This window comes from Salvia splendens, chromosome 17 (genome assembly GCF_004379255.2).
Source record: "Salvia splendens isolate huo1 chromosome 17, SspV2, whole genome shotgun sequence".
Taxonomy (NCBI): Eukaryota; Viridiplantae; Streptophyta; class Magnoliopsida; order Lamiales; family Lamiaceae; genus Salvia; species Salvia splendens.
Window position 1 is genome coordinate 5,377,447 of NC_056048.1, and position 22,640 is coordinate 5,400,086.

The 22,640-nt window shown below is 38.1% G+C and overlaps 2 protein-coding genes and 1 non-coding gene across 3 annotated transcripts; all 3 read right to left on the bottom strand.

The window, feature by feature from the left end:
- Positions 1-249: 249 nt before the first annotated feature.
- On the bottom strand, positions 250-999 carry LOC121773667 (50S ribosomal protein L12, chloroplastic-like). The gene has a single exon (XM_042170569.1). The coding sequence runs from the start codon at positions 959-961 to the stop codon at positions 398-400; it is 564 nt and encodes a 187-aa protein (XP_042026503.1). The 5' UTR covers positions 962-999; the 3' UTR covers positions 250-397.
- Positions 1,000-14,485: 13,486 nt separating this feature from the next.
- TRNAW-CCA lies at positions 14,486-14,557 on the bottom strand. The gene has a single exon. It is a non-coding gene; the product is annotated as a tRNA-Trp (tRNA).
- Positions 14,558-17,644: 3,087 nt separating this feature from the next.
- LOC121774812 (transcription factor MYB115-like) lies at positions 17,645-19,663 on the bottom strand. Its single transcript, XM_042171671.1, has 3 exons — positions 19,134-19,663; positions 18,934-19,060; positions 17,645-18,019 (listed from the first exon to the last, which is right to left on the bottom strand). Exons 1-3 carry the CDS (start codon positions 19,661-19,663, stop codon positions 17,645-17,647), a joined length of 1,032 nt encoding a protein of 343 aa, XP_042027605.1.
- Positions 19,664-22,640: the final 2,977 nt, after the last annotated feature.

The window sequence follows — 22,640 nt, forward strand, 5'->3', positions numbered from 1 at the left end:
CTACAACTCTACTTCCATACTCTAATTGGAGCCTTCAATTCCAAATTCAGTGATTTGGAATTGAATTCTGATTCAATTTCTGACAATTCAATTCCAATTCCCAAACGGATGATGAAATTTCTCAATTTTAAAATTACCGATTCAAATTTGTTTCTATTAAATAAACAGCAGCTGTTGTTCATAACACAGTGCAAAAGGAAAATGCAAGTACTACTATATTGAGTTAAACGAATTTTTCGGCAGTGGGAATTGAACAGAAAACTGAGCTCAATTGAATCACAAATTCAGATTATGAACTGCATCTACACATCTATTTCGAAATTCAAACGAAATCGACCAGAAATTCAAATTCATTTACCGTACAAAATTAGTCGATCGAATTTCCTCTGCATCCGCGCTAAACAATGGAGATCTTCGCGCCGGCCTCCTCGAGCTGCTTCTTCGCCTCCTCCGCCTCCTCCTTCGTCACTCCTTCCTTGAATTTCTTCGGCAATCCTTCGATCAATTCCTTCGCCTCCTTCAGAGCCAGGCTCGTCAGAGCCCTAACCACTTTAATCGTCGCGATCCTCGAGTTGCTCGGAACGTCGTCGATCACCACGTCGAATTCGGTCTTCTCCTCCACGGCGGGAGCGGCGTCTCCCGCCGCCGGCGCAGCGACGGCGGCCGCGGCGGGGGCGAAGGAGGCGGCGGAGACGCCGAGCTTGTCCTGGAGGTACTCCACGAGCTTCTGAGCGTCGGCGAGGGTGAGGTTCGAGATCTGGTGGCCGAGCTCGACGACTTTCTCCGGAGCATCGAGGGCGGCGAGGGGGCGGAGGTGTGTGGTGCGGCGGCGGAGGTGTGGGGGGGAGGTTTTGAGGGGGAATTCGATGGTGTGGCGGGGGAACGTGGGGGCGGGGTGAGCGGTGGAGGGTGTGGGGCAAGAGGGGGTGCGGAGGGTTACAGAGGAGAGCGCTGAAGCCATTGCTGTATTGCAGAGAGTGTGTGAGAGAGAGAGAGAGAGAGAGAGAGAGGGATAAGAATTAGAAGATGAGAAATTGAGAGTACATTATTTTCAAGTATTAAACGAAACCTAAATGGGCTCAAAAATGGGTTGTGGGCTGGGCCATCTTTTGTAATTTATTTACAAAATATATTAACTAAAAGAGTAGAGGTTAATTTTGGTTCTAAACATATGGTCGAAATATGAATTTGGTAAAAAACATTCACTTTTTAAAAATCGGGTCCATAATAAACAAAATCGTTGTTGATCCGGTCTTTTTTTACGGTTCCGTCAATTTTTGACGGTCAATCGTGAATTAGTGATTTTTTATCGGATTAGACTTAATGTGGGATTATTAGTCACCCAAATATTTTCTAATTATTTTGCTAAATAAATTATTTTTCTGATTTTATATTGTAGTAAAATATCTCTCTTCCTATTCCTATTCCAAAATCAGAAACCAATCGTCCTCAACTCTCTCTTCTCTCTCGTCGTTCTCCCCTCTTACAAACCCTAACTCCAACCAACAAACGATTCCGACCGAGAACACCGATTATCTCTTGTTGGCCATGAGTTTCACTCTATTCCTAGGTCTTCATCTTTATCTCTCCATCTCTTTCTTTTCTTTCTTCCCCACATCCAAGAATAAGAACCTTAATTTCTCATTCTTTGGAACAACCACAAACCCCGTCAGACTCGTCGGATATAGAGCGGTTGAGGTGTAGCAGGGGTTCTGGCGACAGTGACGGTGCTCGAGACCTCCGATTTAGCTACGTTTTCTGCAATAGCAATAAGGTGACGTCACTCCGTATTGTCACCAGCGAAACAAAACTGACAAAGTGGAAGCTTTACTTTGTATGTGAGAGCAAGGAATATTGTTTCTTCAAGTGGTGTGAGCCCATCGACGAAGACGAAGCTGTCAGTTCGTCAACCTCTGTGGCCGGTTTCGATTTTGATTGTTTCGCCTTGAATTTATCAGAAATGAAGCAAAATATTGAGAAATTAGTAAATGTTGTGTCATATTGTCTATGTTTTTTATGTTGTTGAAACAATATTTGAAATTTGAATCTAGCTCCTGAACTTGAAAAAAAACTACGATATGTTGAAATGAACATGTATGTGTAGATTTTGAATCTGATTTTTGGATTTTAAATCAGCTACATAAAATTATGGAATTCGTCGAAGATGAAGCAGAAAACATACAACAAAACAAACGTCAAACTAGTAGTCCATCATATTCATAAACAAGATCAAATAGGTCCTGAACATTTTATAATTCTCGGGTTTTTATACTCACTAATTAAAAAATAATTAGATGACTAATAATATGAATTTAAGCCTAATCGGGTCAAAATTTCGCTAATTGACTGTTGACCGTAAAAAATTGACGGAACCATAAAAAATGGACTTAACCGACATGGATTTCATTTGTTATGGACCCATTTTTCAAAAAGTGAATGTTTTGAACCAAATTCGTATTTCGACAATATGTTTAGGACCAAAATTGACTTTTACTCTAAATAAAAATATTACTACTTCAAATGGGGAAGTGAAATAACTAATGAGACATCAAAAGATAAAATTGTGATTTTGGTTTTCTCACATCTTTTATTTATTTAAATTATTACTTATACCATTTAATATAATAGAATTGATAAAAAGAATAAAGAAAAAAATTCATAAAATCATTACTAATACCATTTAATAGTATAATAGAATTGAAAAACAAATAAAATATTCATAACAAGGGGCGTTGCGAGAATCGCTGCTCGGGACCTCTCGCACCCAAAGCGAGAATCATACCACTAGACCAAACGCCCATGTTGAATTGTTTGTATTAATCAATAGTATATGGGATAAATTTCGCATTAACCAATAATGTACGGAGAGATTAGAGCACAATACGTACTAAGGAAATACTTAGGTGCTCAACTAAAATTTTTCATCTTCTTTTGTATTTTGGAGAATAGTCTACTCCCACAAGTGCGAAGATAGTGATCTATGTCAGTATATAACAATCGTCTACTTTCTACTCCTACGTCTCCCGTGCACCAATGAATTGGGGAAAAAGAATAATGTCTTTTTTGATTTGTCAGCCCATGGGTGACTTGGAGCACAATCTCTGCTGTGTTCGTCGTTTGATAACACATCCTCGGACCTCGATGCCAGGTTCCAAAAGTGGCCTCTTCTGGTTCGATAATCCGCGGATACTCTCCTTCAATTTCATTGATCTTTGCGACTTGTGATGGAGTACGTACTAAACAAGCCCAACAGCAGTAAAGCCCAAGACAGAGTATCAGTTCGGCATGACTAAAGAGTATCAGTCCGGCGTGACTAAAGAGTTCAGTTCGGTACAACCAAAGAGTTCGGCCCCAGCCTACAGCTCGGTGAAAGCCAACTCATCAAGCTCTGCTCTCAGGTCGGCATCAAGCTCTACTCTCAGATCGGCAAAAGCTGCTCGGCAATAATTCAGCAGTTCGGTCTCAGTATTCGACCGAACTAGGAGATAGTGGACTCATACAAGATTTCCACCTCCACTACACCGACGATCTATTTAGTGGTGTCAAGCAGTCATTAACTCATGCAGGATAGTGGACCCATGCAAGGTCGCCACGATCTCCACGACATCCACTACCTAATAAATGCTGCATGCCACGATCTTAGTTCACTGTATAAATAGAACCTAGGTCAGATAGATAAGGTCTTCTGCTTCTTCTTTTAAACTCTAAAAAAGCTCTCTAGAGAGAATATCATAAAGCAGGCCAGTGTTGTAAGCTGTAATTCGCAGATCAAGCAATACAAACCTGCCCCCATTTCTCCCCGTGGACGTAGATTTACCTCAGTAAATCGAACCACGTAAAACCTCTGTGTCGTAATTTATTTTTACGTGCATTAATTACCATCGAAAATTCGCCGCTTCATCACTGGCGCCGTCTGTGGGAAACGAAGAACCAAATTTGAGATAAAGCGAGTTTTTGATCCTCTTCTACCAAAAAAAAAAAAAAAAAAAATGCATACCAGATCACATAACACCCGTGCCTCCGTCCGTGATAACCATGAGGAAGCTAATCCAGCAGCCCATAGGCCTGGAAAGCAGCCTCGTGAAAAATCTACTTCCAGTTCTCACGGAGAAGGAGCAAGCCGCTCAAAAGGCCCACACACCGAGTCTTCCCAGCAGCCTGATTTGAACGAGGCTGTCAAGCTGTTCTTGGCCGAGAAGCAGGAGGAGTTCTTAACCTTCCTGCAGAAGAGCCAACAGTCGGAGAAGACAACGGCGGATTCTCCCTCCTCATCCAGACATGAAAGTCACTACCGCAGTAGTGACGTGTCTTCCAGGAGAAAGAATCCTCAACCCCGACATGTTCCTCCTCGGTACCGGAACCACAGGAGAACTCCATCTCCTCCGTACCGAAGAGATGTCGGGTTCGCCATGTACGGAGCATTAAAGACTCCATTCTCGGACGACATCACCCGGACTCCTTTGCCGCGGAACTACCGGACACCGTCAATGACTTATGACGGGCTAGAGGATCCTCATGACTTCTTGGGACGCTATCAGTACAACATGGCGAACCAGGGTCTCAATGAGGTCCACATGTGCAAGCTGTTCCCCGAGTTGCTCATCGGGAACGCCAGAAGGTGGTTCGACAGCCTTCCTCAAGGCAGCATCAGATCCTACCGAGATCTCATGGATGCTTTCCACAGGAGGTTCTTTCAGAAAGCGGAAGCCCGAATCACTTCGGCTCAGCTGCTTTCTATACGTCAAGGTCGCGACGAAAAGATCAGCGATTTCCTGACGAGATTCCATAAGGAATGCCTACAAGTAGATAATCTCAATGATCTACTTGTCATCTCGGCATTCCAAAATGGAATCCTGCCCGGAGCTCTCTACAGAAAGCTCGTGGAGTGCGGTCCGCAAACAGCTCAAGAAATGTGGGACATTGCGGACCAGTTTTCTCGTGCGGATGAGGCAGACCGTCGAAAACGGTCGTTAGACAGCTCATCCCAAGGAGACAAAAGGAAGCCCGATCAAAGCGACCAGGTGCTTCCTCGCCGAACTCCTTTTGAAAGAATTCAAAGGGCACCAGTACAAGGCAGATTGGGACCACGTCTCCATCCTGAGAAGCCGCCCGCTCAGTTCGTACCATTAAACAAGTCAAGAGCGGAAATTTTCGAACTACATTCCGATATGTTCGAAAAACCAAAGCGGATGACGAAATCAGCCGCACGGCGACTTCAGGATCAATATTGCTCCTTCCATCAAACCCACGGTCACGATACCGAGGAGTGCCGAGATTTGGCTGCAGGTATTGACGTTCTTGTGAAAACAGGAACGTTAAAAAAATACCAAAGCAAGCAGCCGAAAAAGAACAAAAGGCAGAGAAGTGCGAACTGCAATCCTCAGGATCCGAAAAGACATGAGGATCCCGAAGACGACGACGAGCCGCAATACGATGGAGTAATCCTGACTATTGATGCTCTCCCAGCCGGGAAGACTAAGTCGTCCCTAAAAGCAGAACGCAGAGGTTCCAATCAAGAGGAACCAACACATAAAAGGCTGAAGAAAGACGAAGTGATTACATTTTCAGATGCCGATCCCGTCCCAGCCATCTCTCCTCACCAAGACGCTATTGTCATCCAAGCCGGGGTGGCAAACAAACTGGTCCACAGAGTATTTGTGGATACAGGAGCGTCAGTCAGCATTCTTTTTAAAGAATGTTTCGATAAAATGGAAGTGGATCCAGCTCGGCTCAGTCCGGCTCCACTTCCCCTGAAAAGCTTCGCCCAGGAGGACACCCGCCCTGAAGGTATTATCAGCCTTCCGATCACGGTGGGAAAAGCGCCTACAAGCTCCAATACGATGATCGAGTTCTTTGTGGTGAAAGCTCGGTCTCCGTACAACATCATCCTGGGGAGGGACTGGCTCAACACAGTTCGGGCCGTTTGCTCTACTTATCACCTCACCATCAAGATTCCCACTAAAAATGGGATAGCGGTCATCCGAGGTGATCAAAAGAGAGCAAAAGAATGTCTGCAGATTGCGCTAAAAAGTGCCGAACAATCAGTTCGGCACCATCAAGCATAGCAATCACAGCAACCGGAGTCGGAGGCAAGCGAGATGACCGAAGTCACTTCAGAGCCGAACTCAATGACCGTTCAGTTATACGAAGATGATCCATCCAGAACGGTCAACGTCGGCTTCGCAGGAACGCCTCTACTCCGGGAAAAGACCATTCAGCTCCTCAAGGAGTACAAAGATGTCTTTGCATGGTCTCCGTTGGACATGACCGGAGTGCCCCCCGAGGTAATCACTCATCGGTTAAATATTGATCCTTCAATCCGGCCAGTAAAAACAGAAGCAAAGACTCTTTGCGGCAGAAAGAAGCCAAGTCATCCATGACGAAGTCCGCCAATTACTAAAAGCGGATGTACTATTCGAGGTGAAATATCCTTCTTGGGTGGCCAATCCTGTGATGATCAAGAAAAAAGGAGGAGGATGGCGGATGTGCATAGATTTTACCGATCTAAACAAGCACTGTCCAAAAGATTGCTATCCCCTTCCGAATATAGATAAAAAAGTAGAAGCTTTGATCGGCTTCGAAATTTTCTGTTTTCTTGATTTATACAAAGGATATCACCAAGTGTTGATGGATGAGAGTGACGCTCCGAAAACAGCTTTCATCACCGATTTCGGCATTTTCGCTTATAAAAAGATGCCATTCGGTTTAAAGAATGCCGGAGCCACTTATCAAAGGATGGTAGACAAGCTTTTTCGGCACCTAATCGGGAAACAGGTTGAAGTGTATGTCGACGACATAGTTGTCAAAAGCAAAAGCACTTCGGAGTACGAAGACAACCTCAAATCCACTCTCGACGTGCTCCGGAAAGCCAACCTCAAACTCAACCCCCAAAAATGTACCTTTTTGGTAGATTCAGGAAAATTTCTGGGTTGTTGGGTTTCAAAGGACGGACTCAAGGCAAACCCTTCAAAAGTCCAAGTCATTCAAAACATGGCAATGCCGAAGTCCATACATGACGTGCAAAGGCTAACCGGATGTCTAGCCGCACTGAATCGATTCCTTTCCCAAGCAGCCGAAAAGCAACTGCCGTTCTTCAAAGTGTTGAAAAAAGCACCAAAGTTCGAGTGGGGAGCCGAGCAGAAAAAGGCCTTTGACGAGCTCAAAAGTTATCTAGCCGAGCTTCCTATTCTCTCTGCTCCAACCGAAGCCGAAGTAATATTCTTATACTTAGCGGCATCAGATCAAACCATCAGCGCGGTGCTTGTACGAGAAGAAGGCCTAAAGCAGTTTCCCATCTACTTTACAAGCCGAGCATTAAGAGGTCCAGAAACAAGGTATCAACCTCTGGAAAAAATTGCTCTGGCGTTAGTAAATGCAGCAAGGAGACTGCGGCCATACTTCTATGCTCACAAGGTATGTGTCTTAACCGATCTGCCTCTTCGGCAAGTTTTGACCAAGCCAGAAGCATCAGGCAGAATCGCCAAATGGGCCATAGAGCTGGGAGAACACTCGATCGAGTACCTACCTCGGAAAGCCATCAAGGGACAAGCCTTGGCAGATTTTCTTACAGAGGCCAAGTTCGATCAAGCAATCCCTGTCATTGCCGAACAGAAAAAGTCTGCCAATGCCGAACTTGCACAGCCCTTGGAATCCGAAGTAGAGCCGCCAGACTGCTGGAGCGGATTCGTAGATGGAGCTTCAAACAAGATGGGAAGTGGAGCTGGTATTTTACTCGTCGCTCCCGACGGACACGAGGTAACCTACTCACTTCGGTTCCTATTCCCCACTACTAATAATGAAGCCGAGTACGAAGCCCTCCTGGCCGGACTTCAGTTAGCGCAAAGTCTGCTCGTCAAATCTCTCAAAGTCCATTGTGATTCACAAGTCATAGTAAATCACATGTTGGGTACCAGTGAAGCCCGTGACGAGAGAATGAAGAAGTATTTGGACAAAGCGCAAAGCATCAGCCGAAGTTTCTCCTATTTTCGGATAATCCGCGTTCCCAGAGCGGAAAATAGCCGAGCAGATACCTTAAGTAAGTTGGCCTCAGATCCGAGCTCAAAGGCGGAAGAATTAATGCATCGAAGCATTGATGAAGCCGAGGTACATTCGATATCCAGCTCGCCGAACTGGATGACGCCGATCTTGCAATATCTGGATCAAGGACAATTGCCCGAAGATAAGAGAGAAGCTCGGAAGATCACGTGCCGAGCACTTCGGTACGAACTTCATGAAGGAGTCCTCTTTAGAAAGTCTTACCTCCAGCCGTTATTGCGGTGCGTAGGACCAGAAGAGACGGACTACATCCTCAGAGAAGTTCATGAAGGGTCGTGCGGTAGCCACATCGGAGCTAGAGCTTTAGCTAAAAAAGTTCTAAGATGGGGATATTATTGGCCAACCTTGGTACAAGAAGCAGTGCAGCTCGTCAAGACATGCCCGAAGTGCCAAATCCATGCAAATATCCCAAGAATGCCGCAGACCGATCTATCCACTATGCAAAGCCCTTGGCCTTTCATGCAATGGGGCATAGACATAGTGGGACCACTTCCTCAAGCTCCTCGGCAAATGAAGTTCCTAGTCGTTGCCGTGGATTACTTTACGAAGTGGGTAGAAGCTGAACCATTAGCTACGATAACGAGCTCGAAGGCATTGGATTTCGTCTGGAAGAACATAGTGTGCCGATTTGGCATACCCCACATCCTCATCTCGGATAACGGGATTCAGTTCACCGACAAGACGTTCAAGAATTGGTGCCAAGAGCTGAATATTCAACAGCGGTTCACTTCGGTCTCTCATCCACAAGCAAACGGACAAACGGAGGTAACAAATCGTATCCTGGTGAAAGGGTTAAAAGCTCGGTTAGAACAAGCCAAAGGACAATGGGTAGAAAATCTCCCTCAAGTCCTATGGTCCTACCGAACTACACCCACAACCTCCAATGGTGAAACTCCATACAGTCTGGTGTACGGCACTGAAGCCGTAATTCCGGTGGAGATCGGCGTACCCAGTCCCCGAACTCTAAATTTCTCCTCAGAAATGAATGACGACGGACTGAGAGCCGAGCTAGATCTTGCCGAAGAAAGAAGAGAATTGGCATGCATAAAAGCAGCCAAGTACAAGGAGCAAGTAGCCCGGTATTACAACCAAAGGGTGAAGAAGCTGCAATTTCAAGTGGGAGATCTCGTCCTGAGAAACAACGAAGTAAGCCGAGCAGAAAAGCTGGGCAAACTCGAACCCACATGGGAAGGTCCGTATCGGGTATCAGAAGTCCTCGGCTAAGGGTCTTACAAATTGGCTCACATGTCAGGAGAACAGGTACCCCGAACATGGCACATTTCCAACCTCAAAAAGTTCCATTTGTAAGAGACAGTCCGGTCAGTCAGTCTTGAGTCCTGTTTGCTCAATGTGCTTTATTTGGTTTACTTGGTCTTTATTTGTCTCTGTGCGTTTTGTTTGTGTGTTTTGTCTGTCTCTGTGCGTGTCGTCTCTTACAAATGTTACTGAGGTATCTTGTTCTTCGAAGACTGATCCCCTTCTTAGAACATATACAAGCTAAACAATTGTGAGTCAAAGCTTCTAAAGAGGATACAAGACCACAATTCAGCTTAAACAAGCAGTTCGTCTGAAACGAGCTGCAACAAGCCCACGATTGTGCGTCAAAGCTTCTAAAGAGGATACAAGACCACAATTCAGCTTAAACAAGCACTTCGTCTGAAACGAGCTGCAACAAGCCCACGATTGTGCGTCAAAGCTTCTAAAGAGGATACAAGACCACAATTCAGCTTAAACAAGCACTTCGTCTGAAACGAACTGCAACAAAAGTCCAATTCTCGCGATAAAACTTGCCTGAATTAGGACTAGGGAAAGTCCGATCCACGCGATAAAACTCGCCGAATTAGGACAAGGGAAAGTCCGATCCCCAAATTAGGACAAGGGAAAGTCCGATCCCCAAATTAGGACAACGGAAAGTCCGATCCGAGCGATAAAACTCGCCAAATTAGGACACAAACCAAGTCCGGTCAAAGAAGAGTTCACTTCATGAGACCGTGGACAAACATCAACTTACCCCATACTTTTTTCCAGAATGCCGAAGTGATTCACTTCGCTTTTCGGGGGGGGGGGTAGTGATGGAGTACGTACTAAACAAGCCCAACAGCAGTAAAGCCCAAGACAGAGTATCAGTTCGGCATGACTAAAGAGTATCAGTCCGGCGTGACTAAAGAGTTCAGTTCGGTACAACCAAAGAGTTCGGCCCCAGCCTACAGCTCGGTGAAAGCCAACTCATCAAGCTCTGCTCTCAGGTCGGCATCAAGCTCTACTCTCAGATCGGCAAAAGCTGCTCGGCAATAATTCAGCAGTTCGGTCTCAGTATTCGACCGAACTAGGAGATAGTGGACTCATACAAGATTTCCACCTCCACTACACCGACGATCTATTTAGTGGTGTCAAGCAGTCATTAACTCATGCAGGATAGTGGACCCATGCAAGGTCGCCACGATCTCCACGACATCCACTACCTAATAAATGCTGCATGCCACGATCTTAGTTCACTGTATAAATAGAACCTAGGTCAGATAGATAAGGTCTTCTGCTTCTTCTTTTAAACTCTAAAAAAGCTCTCTAGAGAGAATATCATAAAGCAGGCCAGTGTTGTAAGCTGTAATTCGCAGATCAAGCAATACAAACCTGCCCCCATTTCTCCCCGTGGACGTAGATTTACCTCAGTAAATCGAACCACGTAAAACCTCTGTGTCGTAATTTATTTTTACGTGCATTAATTACCATCGAAAATTCGCCGCTTCATCAACTTGCGTGGCAGGTTCGTCCGTGTACGCGTGCTCGTCCGTGCGACTTGCGTGGCAGGTTCTATAAAATGACATTAAGTGTTGGAGAAGTAATATTGTGAAGGTCAAAATTCTTTCTAATTTTGAATTATAATTTCATTGATCTTTGTTAATTTATTAATGCAGGCTTATGTTCAATTAGAACTTGAAATTCAAAGCGCTAGAGCACAAGTAGTCGTATTTAATCTCCTATCTTCATTAGTTTAATTATTTTAGGGGCCCGTTAAACTAAAATCGTCACTTAAATCTTAACCAAGACTGAAAATTGAGCGTCCGATCTGGATTTGTAATGGTTAATTAAGATTAAAAATATTCATGATTTGTATAATGTGTTCAATATGAATCTTAAAATACATATCCATGTATAGATTCATTTTGGAACAATACACATGCATGTCCATGTTGAATAAAATACTGATTTGTTTTGATACAATATACACATCCATGTTGAACTAATTTAGATTCACGTAAGAGCTGACGTAGAAAAAAAATGATAGAAATTATGTTCAAAATTTTATTGCAAATTTTATTTTGTAAATTAGATTATTAATTAGGGTTGTTACATACTATCTCCGTCCACGATTATAAGTTCACATTTGATATGGCGCGAGTTTTAAGAAATGTAGTAGAAAAGTGAGTGGAAAAATATTAGTAGAAGGTGAGTCTTACTTTTCTAAAGTATTAGTTTATGATGAAGTGTAAGTGTTATAAAGTCAGTGGAACGTGGGGTTTATTAAAAAAAATAGTAAAAAGCAAGATGGACGGATGAAGAGTTGCATTTATCTTGGGATATGTGAAGAAACTAATAGGAGAGTTATATATGTCAGCTTAGTCGAAGCATGCATTCTTACATCTTACACAAATACAAACCTATTTGTCTGGTGATTGAAGACACCTTACAAGAAGCTTGATTCCATGCTCGATCATCCATAAATCACAATTCTCTTCTCTATAATGCTAATCTTAAAATTGTACCAATGACAAGAAATTAAACACCCCAACTTAGCTTCTCTTCTCTATCTTTGGAGCTGCACGGCACCAGCTCGAACTCCTCCATCGCGTTAACTGCAGCTTCGCTAGTCAAGGATGGTCTTATCAAAGTTGGTGCTTGCTTTGAGATTTTCGAGTTTAGCTTTGAGATCAAGATATGCCACTAGGAGATGTGTGTCTGGAGTCCGAGTCACACTTGCTCTGAGATAAAGAGAGTAAATATCAACTACTAGTAATTAAGTTTGTAGTGTAACCCTATCATTTTATAGGTCCTTGCACGCCACGCACGTCGCACGGGCGCTATGCATGTTCATATTTATAATAACATAGCAATATAGAAAGCATTAACATATAGAGCTAATTAAGATAGCAATAGTCAGGTCAGCACTACATTTTAGCTGTCAACGAGCTCGAGTTTCTCTATCGCGTTAACTGCAGCTTCGCTGGTCAAGGATGGTCTTACAAAATTTCTTTGAATTCAAAACTTAATTTTTATCCATTTTAAAGAAATAATACATGTTGTAGATTTTTTTTGTAAGGTGTCTTGACTGCGTAGCATTTGGTCAAGTATGGCCATACGTCAATGCAGTGCTAATCATCTGCATCATTTCCTCCTCCTTTTTAGGCTCTTCCTTTTTTTGCTTCTTCCTTGACTTCCTCCTTCTTAGCATCTTCTTTCTTGGCTTCTTCCTTCTTTGGCTCCTCCTCCTGAGTTTATGTGGGCCATGGATACAGGTCAACTGTTCCAATCACAGTTAACTTCTTTCCCTTTAGGTCGATGCAGATTTCATCCATTCCTACATACCATCGCTTCAAGATTACGCGATAGCAATTTCGTGGACGGAGGGAGTATTTTAGTACGACAGAAAGAGCAAGAAATCTCCTTAAACAAATATATATGCATGCAGCATGCTCGTCCGTGCAACTTGCATACTTATAAAAATGACTTTAAGTTCAGCGTCCTCTTGGCAACTGGCTGGCCTACTACGACCAGATCATCGACCTCAAGAATGTGGTAGTCAAGTCTGACGTCTTCCACGTCTTCTCTGGCATGTGGAAGACTCCGGCTGAGATGAGAAAAGTCTCACAAGATGTGAGTCTCGAGGGTGATTGAATCACTACCCTATATATATAATTTCGATTTATTGTTCCGGGCATGCACATTGCACGAACGTTACACGTGTAATATAGCAATATAGAAAAAGCATTAGCATAAACAGTTGGTTAAGATAGCTATATACCTCAATTTAAAGACTTTCCAAATGTATTACAAATCACAAAGTTGCATTAATTCTGGGATATGTGAACCTAATAGGAGAGTTGTTTATTACTAATCAAAGTATGTTTTCCTACATCTTACACAAATACAAACCTATTTGTCCCGTGAAGACTCCTTACAAGAAGCTCGATTCCATGCTAATCTTAAAATTGTACCAATGACTAGAAAAAACCCCAACTTAGCTTCTTTTCTCTAACTTTGAAGCTGCAGTTGGTCGGGCATGAGATTGAGTATTCAACTCCTAAAGCCCATGAGATAGAGAGACAGAGATGGAATTGGAATTTTTTGAATTGACAAGCAAATATACTAGATCTACCAAATGTATTACAAATCACATTTTATAGGTCTTGACACAATAAGTTGCACGGAGGATATGTAAAGTATTACACGTGCTCGTTCGTGCAACTTAGCTTCTCTTCTCTAACTTAGCTCGGGCAGCTGTTTGAGCATTGAATGCCACAAGCTCGAGCTCCTCTATTGCGTTAACTGCAGCTTCGCTGGTCAAGGATGGTCTTATCAAAGTTGCTGCTTGCTTTAAGATTTTCGAGTTTAGGTTATCAAGATATGCCACTAGGATCAAACACATTTCGTCTGCTGAAGCTAAGTTTGAGAGTTGTAATTCATTTGGTAGATATACTGCTTTTACATCATTATGGCTTCATTCATTTGTTTTAGTTAATGCTTTTAAGTTTGAGAGTTGTAATTCATTTGGTAGATATACTGCTTTTACATCATTATGGCTTCATTCATTTGTTTTAGTTAATGCTTTAAGCTTGAGAGTTGTAATTCATTTGGTAGATCTATCTTAACTAGTCGTATCTGTTAATACTTTCTATATTGATATATTATTGTATATATGTACCTGTGGAGGCGTGCTCGTCCGTGCGAAGCACATAATCGTGCAAGTGAAATGTGAAGATAGTGCTAATGCATGAGAGCAAACCATCGTGAGATATGGCTAAATTAAATATAGCATGACGATACAGTGCTAAGATTTGACTAGTATCGATACTTTGTTGTGGAATTTTATCTGGATGACTTACTAAGACTAGCGATTGGCCATTGTAGTATCTTTACATGTAATGAGATAATAGTGGGACATCTTAATAAATGATTTTTTTTTTCTTCTTTAAGTAAATATATATTGATTTAAACATTGAATAACTAAAAATATATATAAAGCACTGATATTACAATTTTTTAAAACAACATATAGTTTAATTATTGAATTTTGAATTTAATCTTCACTAGTTTAGAATTTAATCCTCACTAGTTTAATTATTTTCTGTGAAATTGCAGTCACATAACCAAATAGTTTTAAAAAAAACAGTAAATGTATAAAAAAAGAATAGGATCTAAAATCGGGGGGATTTGAACCCGACGTGAATCGAACACGCAACCTTCTGATCTGGAGTCAGACGCGCTACCATTGCGCCACGGATCCTCGGTGAAATTCATTGTCTATTAAATCCATACATACACAGTATTACATACAGGTAAACTAATTTCACGCCTCATAAAAAGGCAAAACATACTTTTTTTAGCTTAATATTTGAGGGGCTGAAATTGAGCGTCCCATCTGGGTTTTTAATGGCTAAAGTTTAACTAAGACGGAAGGTGGGTCTTATTTTTATGAAGTATTACTTTCATAATGAAGTGTGAGTGTGATAAAGCTAGTGGAACGATATGGTTCATTACAAAAAGTAGTAAAAAACAAATATGACATTTATTGATGGACAGATGAAAATGGCAAAATGGGACGTTTATTTGTGGACGGATGGAGTAATAATTAATTTACATCAAATTTAAATGAATCTAGCAATATTATAAAAGAAAAATAAATTAAAAAATAGCCTGATTGGGCTTAAGCCCTTATACCTCCATTGCCTTGTGTCCGACACTATATCTCTACAGTTTTTTTCTTTTTTAATATGTAAATTTCTTTTTTTCTCAATAAATACATATTCAATTAGCTATATATACACATTTACTTTAGAAAACACAAGATGTGATGTGTTCATTTTATATGAGTTAGATCTTGAAATCGCACAATCCTAATTCGATCATAGTTAGCAAATAACATAAGATGTTGGGTTTTATTGCAATCGTTGCCCGAATTTATTGTTTTGCTTTCGACGATTGAGTTCGCCCATTTGAAGCGACGAAATTAAGTTTAACTATAGAGAATTTGCGAAATTGGTTTGCCTAGTTTAATTGACCCAATTTTCACCTAGTTTTAACTTTGCTTAATTGATCAAATTAAAGTATTATGTCACCATGCACGAGTATCATAGATTATAAATAATTTTTTTAAAGTCTTAGAAATAAGAGGTATGAATCTTAGGATTGGGAGATCTTTTGTTTAATAATAGAATGAAATAATTGATATGAAATTGAATTTGAAAATTGTGCGCACACACAATACACACCTTGCGCGCGCATAACAAACACCACACACACATACACATGCATAATGATAATTCACTATATACACACATTGCACCACACACACTACATAACATTCCAATAAAATATAGGCAAACTATAAACCAATGAATCAATAAGTCACTCATCATTCAATAAACCAAATAAAATCCCAACATGTAAAAAAAAAAGCCCTCAACTCAACATAGCCATAGGAGAGCATCTCCATGAAGTCCTTCACCTCACAGATATATATAAACTGCACTGTTCATCTTCGTCTCCATGACGTCCTCCTCCTTACATATATAAATTGCCTAATTTTCGATGGGCTTTGATGATCAGAACCCGGTCTTCTTCCTCCAACCATCGATCTTTCTGCAACATAGATATGTAGCATATATGCTATGAAACATGAGAGAGGTAGGTGTTTTAATTAATGTAGCATGTATATAGATGGAAATTAGTGTGTTTTGTTATAGTGTTAAATGGGAAACTCTTCAAATCTTGGGAATTTAATTATGTTATCATGCTTGTAGTGAATAATTAGATGAATAGTATTGGAAATATTGGATAAGATGATGACACATGCATTGTGCATATTGTGTGCAAAGTAGTAACAGTATTATGCTATTATGAGCATGTATTGTGTGCAAAGTAGCAACAATATTGTGCTATTATGTGTATGTTTTGTGTGCAAAGTATAGTAACAATATTGTGCTATTATGAGCATGTATCGTGCTCTCGCATAATAAAATATGAAATTGAACGAAAAAAGAAAGCAGATTTAGAACATTTTCTCACAACATGCTTCACCAACTCCAGCAGCCTACAAAATAACACTCTAAGAATAAACAAAATAAAAAAAAACATAAGTGAAATATGAAGAGTATAATTAAAAAATAGAAAAAAAATCATTTTTTCTGTATACATGGGGCTTTGATGATTTAGGACTATTTATCCACAACTCTCTCTTTTATTTTGAATTATATCTAGCATCAATACCTCTCTAGTGTTTATTTCCTCTATCATCATTATTCATTAACATCATATACAAATGTACAATTAAATGTAAATTTTGTTCATGCGGTAAAAGTAATTTACGAATTCCTACAAAATTTGGATCTCTAGAAATAACATAGTTTTTATAAATTATCATTATAATATTCAAAAAATTACTGTTTTTACAAAAAAAATTATTTTAATAAATAAATTTGTTAAATACTTTAATACTAAAAAATTATATTGAACTGTTTAATAAATTTAAATTTATCCTAATTAACAAATTAAGAACTGGCTCAACTTCAAGCCCATGTATTTGAACGAATGTATGAGAGTGTGTCTCTTAATGTATAATATGGTATAATTTCTTTGAGATGAATGATTTAATTACATTCAATGAATGTATGTCCTAATTATGATGTAAAATAATTTGGTTTTATAAATTTTATATATATAAGTAAAATGTCTAACAATGTCACATACTATATTTTATAACCCTTCAATTAAATATCTAAATATAAAACATTATATATATTCATCTTAATTATAGACTACAATGGTAAACTGGAATTGCACTTTTAAAATTGCTGAAAACTAAATCAATTGTCTTTTAGTATTTTTTTAAAAACACGCGTTGGAAACTGATTTTAGAAAAAAAAAATGGCCTAAAAGAAAGAAAATTATGCAAAGAACAAAGAGAAAATATTATTAAATTTTAAATGGTTGTGTCATCTTTCCTAGCATTGGTTGAATTCCCAATTCTGCAACGAAGCAATGGTAGATCATTTTCCTACACTATGATTCTCCACTAACTTCACTTGAGCCTACATAATTTTGTAATTGCCATGGCCTATAAATTAAATAACATCATATTTGTAAACATACATTCAATATACATAAGTGAAATAATTAAAATACATTGAAGTGGAAATGTACTCATATTAAAAACAACAAGTACAATCGTGTTCGATCCAATTATTATGATAAGATAAATAATCTATAACATTCCAACAAAATATTGACAAACTATAAACCAATGAATCACCTCATCATTCAAGAAACCAAATAAAAACCCAACATAAAATTAAAAAAAAAAAAATCCCTCAACTCAAATATAGCCATAGGAGAGCATCTCCATGAAGTCCATCTCCTTCTGGATGTCAAATTGCACGTTCATCTGCGTCTCCAACGACGCGATTTGATTCATGCAAAAGGTGTCGTCATGGGCAGGGGCGGGGGTGGGGGCCGGGGAAGGGGCCTTGGCGTCGACAATGATGGTTCGGATGTAGTTTTGGAGAGGGGTTGAGGTGGAGTTAGCATTGGTGCGTGAGGAAAGTTGTCTCCTCTTTGTTGCATTCCAATGGTTTTTTATTGTGTTCTCACTCCTCCCGGGCAAGCTCCTCGCGATCTCTGCCCATCGATTGCCTAGTTTTCGATGGGCTTCGATCAGAGCCTGGTCTTCTTCCTCCGACCATCGATCTTTCTGCAACATGTACATGTAGTGTATATGATGCAAATTAGTGTGTTTTGTTTTAGACTAACAAAATATGGATTGAACATATTAACAAAAGAGAAATCGACCAAAGTAGTCACTAATTTCACATATATTGCCATCTTAATTTTGCATATGACCAGAGAAGAAAATTTAAATTCATGAGATTTTCAAGCATAAAATGTTGGTAAATAGTTAAACTATGTGTGTGCACAGTTTACATGCAATGCATGTGTTTCCTAATGGTTTGATTTAATTTGTTTTATAATTTATGTGTATAGGTACAATATCTACCAATATCATATTTTAGTCCATATAAAAAAAAGGACATGTATGTTTATACACTAATACATCATACATACATGTACTTCAAAAATTAAAAGTACACTCTTTGAGAAGAATCTTAAATTTGAAATGAAACCTATCAGATTTAACCCTATAATCCTAACTAAGAATACAAGAATATCAGTTACAAGATTTAACATACTCCAATTCTTATAATTTTATTTTAGCATATATTTGACACCTTATATAATTTTGCATAACATGTATTTGAGAATATAATTTCTTACACTACAAATACATACACGCAATCATATAAGTTGCATGTAAAAAGTACAATGGTAAGCCGCAATTGCACTCTTGGAAATATTGAAAACTCTAGTGCGTCAATTTCGACTCTATTTTCGTGTCATGTGGAAAAGTTGAAAATTCAAGTGCGTTAATTTCAACTCTGTTTTTAATATTTTTTTAAGCACGCCTCGGAAACAGATTTTGGAAAGCTAATCCACCTCATTCTCATTCCTAATCAGCCTAGTATGTAATACTAATACAATATCAAACAAAAAAGGCACAAAATGAATTAAAAAGGAAGTAAATAATTCAAAATAGAAGCAAAGAAAAACCTTAATATCAGGTTTTAAATGGTTGTGCCATCTTTCCCTACATTGCTTCCCAATTCTCCCATGAAGCAATTGAGCAATTGTAGACCATTTTCTCACACCATGCTTCTCCACCAACTCCACCAGCATCCTACAAAAAAAAAATCAACAAAATTAAAAAATAAATTAAAGATCAAGAATATAATTACAAAAAAAAAAATTACCCATCTTCTTCTGGAGTCCATTGGCCTTTGATGATTTCTGACTTTGTATCTACAACTCTTTTTCTTTTATTTGGATTTTTTCCAACATTAATCCCTCCTTTATTGTGATCATCATCTTCTTCCAAAATATTCTCGCTTTGCAAAAAATACTCTTCAAAATGGTGTCTTGTTTGAAACTGATGATGATCAACCGCTGTCTGAAACGAACCATGCATGCAAGAATTCTGTGAAGAATCTTGTCCGAGAGCGGAAAATTCTTGGTTCAATCTGATGAAAGAGGCTTGAAAGGGATCGAAGGGATCTTGAAACGTCGGGAAATTACAAATCGCGTTCAAATTAGATCCCTCGACCGGGAAGTAATCGAGAGTATTGTTAGTGAAGAATCGATTTGAAGAAGATGAAGACGAGGAAGCAGCGCCACCAGTGGTGAAGCTACTGCCCTCATCCATTTGTGGAATGTAGGGATTGTTTTCGAAGCTTTTATTTGAATACATTGCAAAATTTACTCCATTGATCGTGTCAAAGTCCATGGAAATTGCAAGAGAGATGAATGTAGGATTGGAGGAGAGAAATGTGGCTTTATCAGTGTGATAAAAAAGGGGTTTTCATTAATTTTTTTGGTGAATATTCCTAATTGGAAAAGGTGGTGAGGGATGAGAAATTGCTATTTTGCGAGAGATGAGAGCTGTGAGAATTTATGGTTAGGGGTTCTCCTTTTATAGACCTTCTAGCTAATTAATTTTTACAAATATAACTTTTTTGAGAAATGGAGATATGGCTAAATTAAATATAAAATGATATTACGATACTAAGATTTGACTAGTATCGAAACTTTTTTGTTGCGAAATTTTATCTGGATGACTTGACTAAGACCGGCGATTAGCCACTGTAGTATCTTTACATCTAGTGAGATAATAGTGAGACATCTAAAATAAATACTTTTTTCCGTCTGAATAAAATAAAAAACATATAATGCACAGATATTAGATTTTTCCTTTTCTTTAAAAAGACATATATATATATCATCAAACTATGGATACAACTCCTTTAGGCTGTATAATTAAAGGAGAAGAAACTCTCTACGTTGCAAGTTTATCAAATAAATATCTATAATTGTGTTTTTCTCTAACCAATAGGTTGTGTGATCGAATCATTGCGAGCGAGTTAGTGCGATAGTGATTTTTGGTAATAATAATTAAAAAGAAAAAATACTCTCTATGTTGCTACTCACAAACTGGAATGTTACATGTGATATATAATACTATATAATACTTATTTCATGAAATTATTCAAGAGATATAATTAGACAGATTTGTTATACGTACCAGATTAAAATGCTACTTGAAGATATAAGTTAGTATTATTTTTTACATTAAGATATACTTATATGTGTGACGTACTGAGTTTTATATTACTCCCACGAAACAAGAAATACCATTTTTATTTACTGCAACATTAGTTATATGAAGTCCTTAAAACGATGAGGTGGAGCTTTAAATTGTAATTGATGGGTAGATAAATTCTATTTATGTCTTAACATAATTATTCGGCATTTATATTGGGAGAGCTTAAATTGAGCTATTGACTCTTCAAATGCTAGCATTAATCATAGTAATAATTGACATTAAAATCTAATCTTTCTTCTTTGACCCATTTCTCCTAGGAAAATTTTTATTTATTAAAAGTATTCTATAAATTTCTGAAATTGGAAAATTGTTGAAATCGTTGTTGCTTTTGTTTTTTTAGTAAAGAATGTTGTGTTTTGATAACATCATTAACAATAACATAAAATTGTTGAGTTACATAGATAACAAAAATATTATACTATACTATACTATACATAAACGACATACATATATTTTTTATGAAGTTGCGCTATTTCCATTTTTAGTGCTCCATTTGCGTTGAGATTTATGATTCCAAAAATTGTTAATTGAAAGATTAATTTGAGTAATTATTTGTTATTCATGATTCAACCTATTGTATCCATATATAGTGAAATTATCCGACCATACTACATATGTTAATTGCTACGAGTATTCATGATAATTTGACGAATTAAACGATCGCAAGCATCATTCAAAAATTTGTATTTGTTTGGCACTAAAATATTTCTCAAGAATATAATAATTCGGATAGCATGGTGTGATTGATACACCCTATCACGAGCTCCCTATGTACACCGGTCAAATAATCCAGCCAGACCTGGATTTAACCTAACAATAAACTCATATTCAACTAATTTATTTTCATACTTTTATGCAAAATAATGACTAGTAATACTTATATATATTAATAATAAGTATACAATGGGTCATAAAATATACTCCCTCATTCCTTAAAAAATAGTAGAGAATATTTGAAACGGCACGAGTTTTAATACATAATTAGTAGTAAGTAAGAGAGACAGATAGAAAGAAAAAATAATTGAAGTATTGTTAGTGGAGAATGAAACTTATCTTATTATTGAGAAAAAAAAATCTTTTTAAGTAGAATTGATATATTTTTAAGGGACATCCAAAGACGACGGATGGAGTAATTTGGATTGAATTCTGACTCATTGTCCATTGATGTAATAGTGCTAATGGGATTTGAAATTAAAATACAAAAATACCAAGTCCATATTTACGCAAACACGTCAATGAGAATCTGAATTTCATAGACACATATATGAGATCTATAATCATATCCTAATATTATTACTACTCCTACTCCATCTTAATCACGATCTTAATTTCCTGATCAATTCATTTAATTTCTGTCTCTGAAACTCCTGATATACCTCTAAATAAAATTTCCTTTTAACTTCTGAAAATTGTCTCGGATTGTAAAAATTTAAGTTGGTCTTTAACCTTTAGGGTGTTTTTATATTTATTCTCTTAAACAAAGAGAAAGTATGATTAAAAATGAATTTATTAGTTAAAGTGGGAGTCACATTTTGTATCTAGATCTATCTCACCTTTTATATATATAAAAATTGATGGAGAAAATGTTAAATATTCAAATTGCTCTTATTATATTTTTTTCATTGGATTAATAATAAATTTTTGATCGGCGTAATCAAATCTTTTCATTAAAAGGATGTAATATAGTAAAATTACAATATACCTTAAGCTAAGTACATAATTATATCCCTTAACTCAATTAGAATATTAATTTTTCTCTCCTCCACGTATACAGTAATCCAAATGTCCATCTCTTTATGCTCCCATTGGTGACAGTAACACGACTTAAAATATTTTTTGTTCTATTTGTATTTTAGTATTAGCCATAATATTAAATACATTAACAAAGAGAGAATAATTTATTTTTTGAAATTCAGATTTAAGATAAAATTAATTACCAGACATACCAAAATTATACCAATTTACTTGATCATAAACCAAATTACAAATGGATATAGATTTTATAAATTACAAGTGCAATAGAAATACGGAGGTATATTTCGATAGTGAATTTCTTTCAATAATTTTAATATTTTTATCACAAAGCAGAAAGACAGCTATA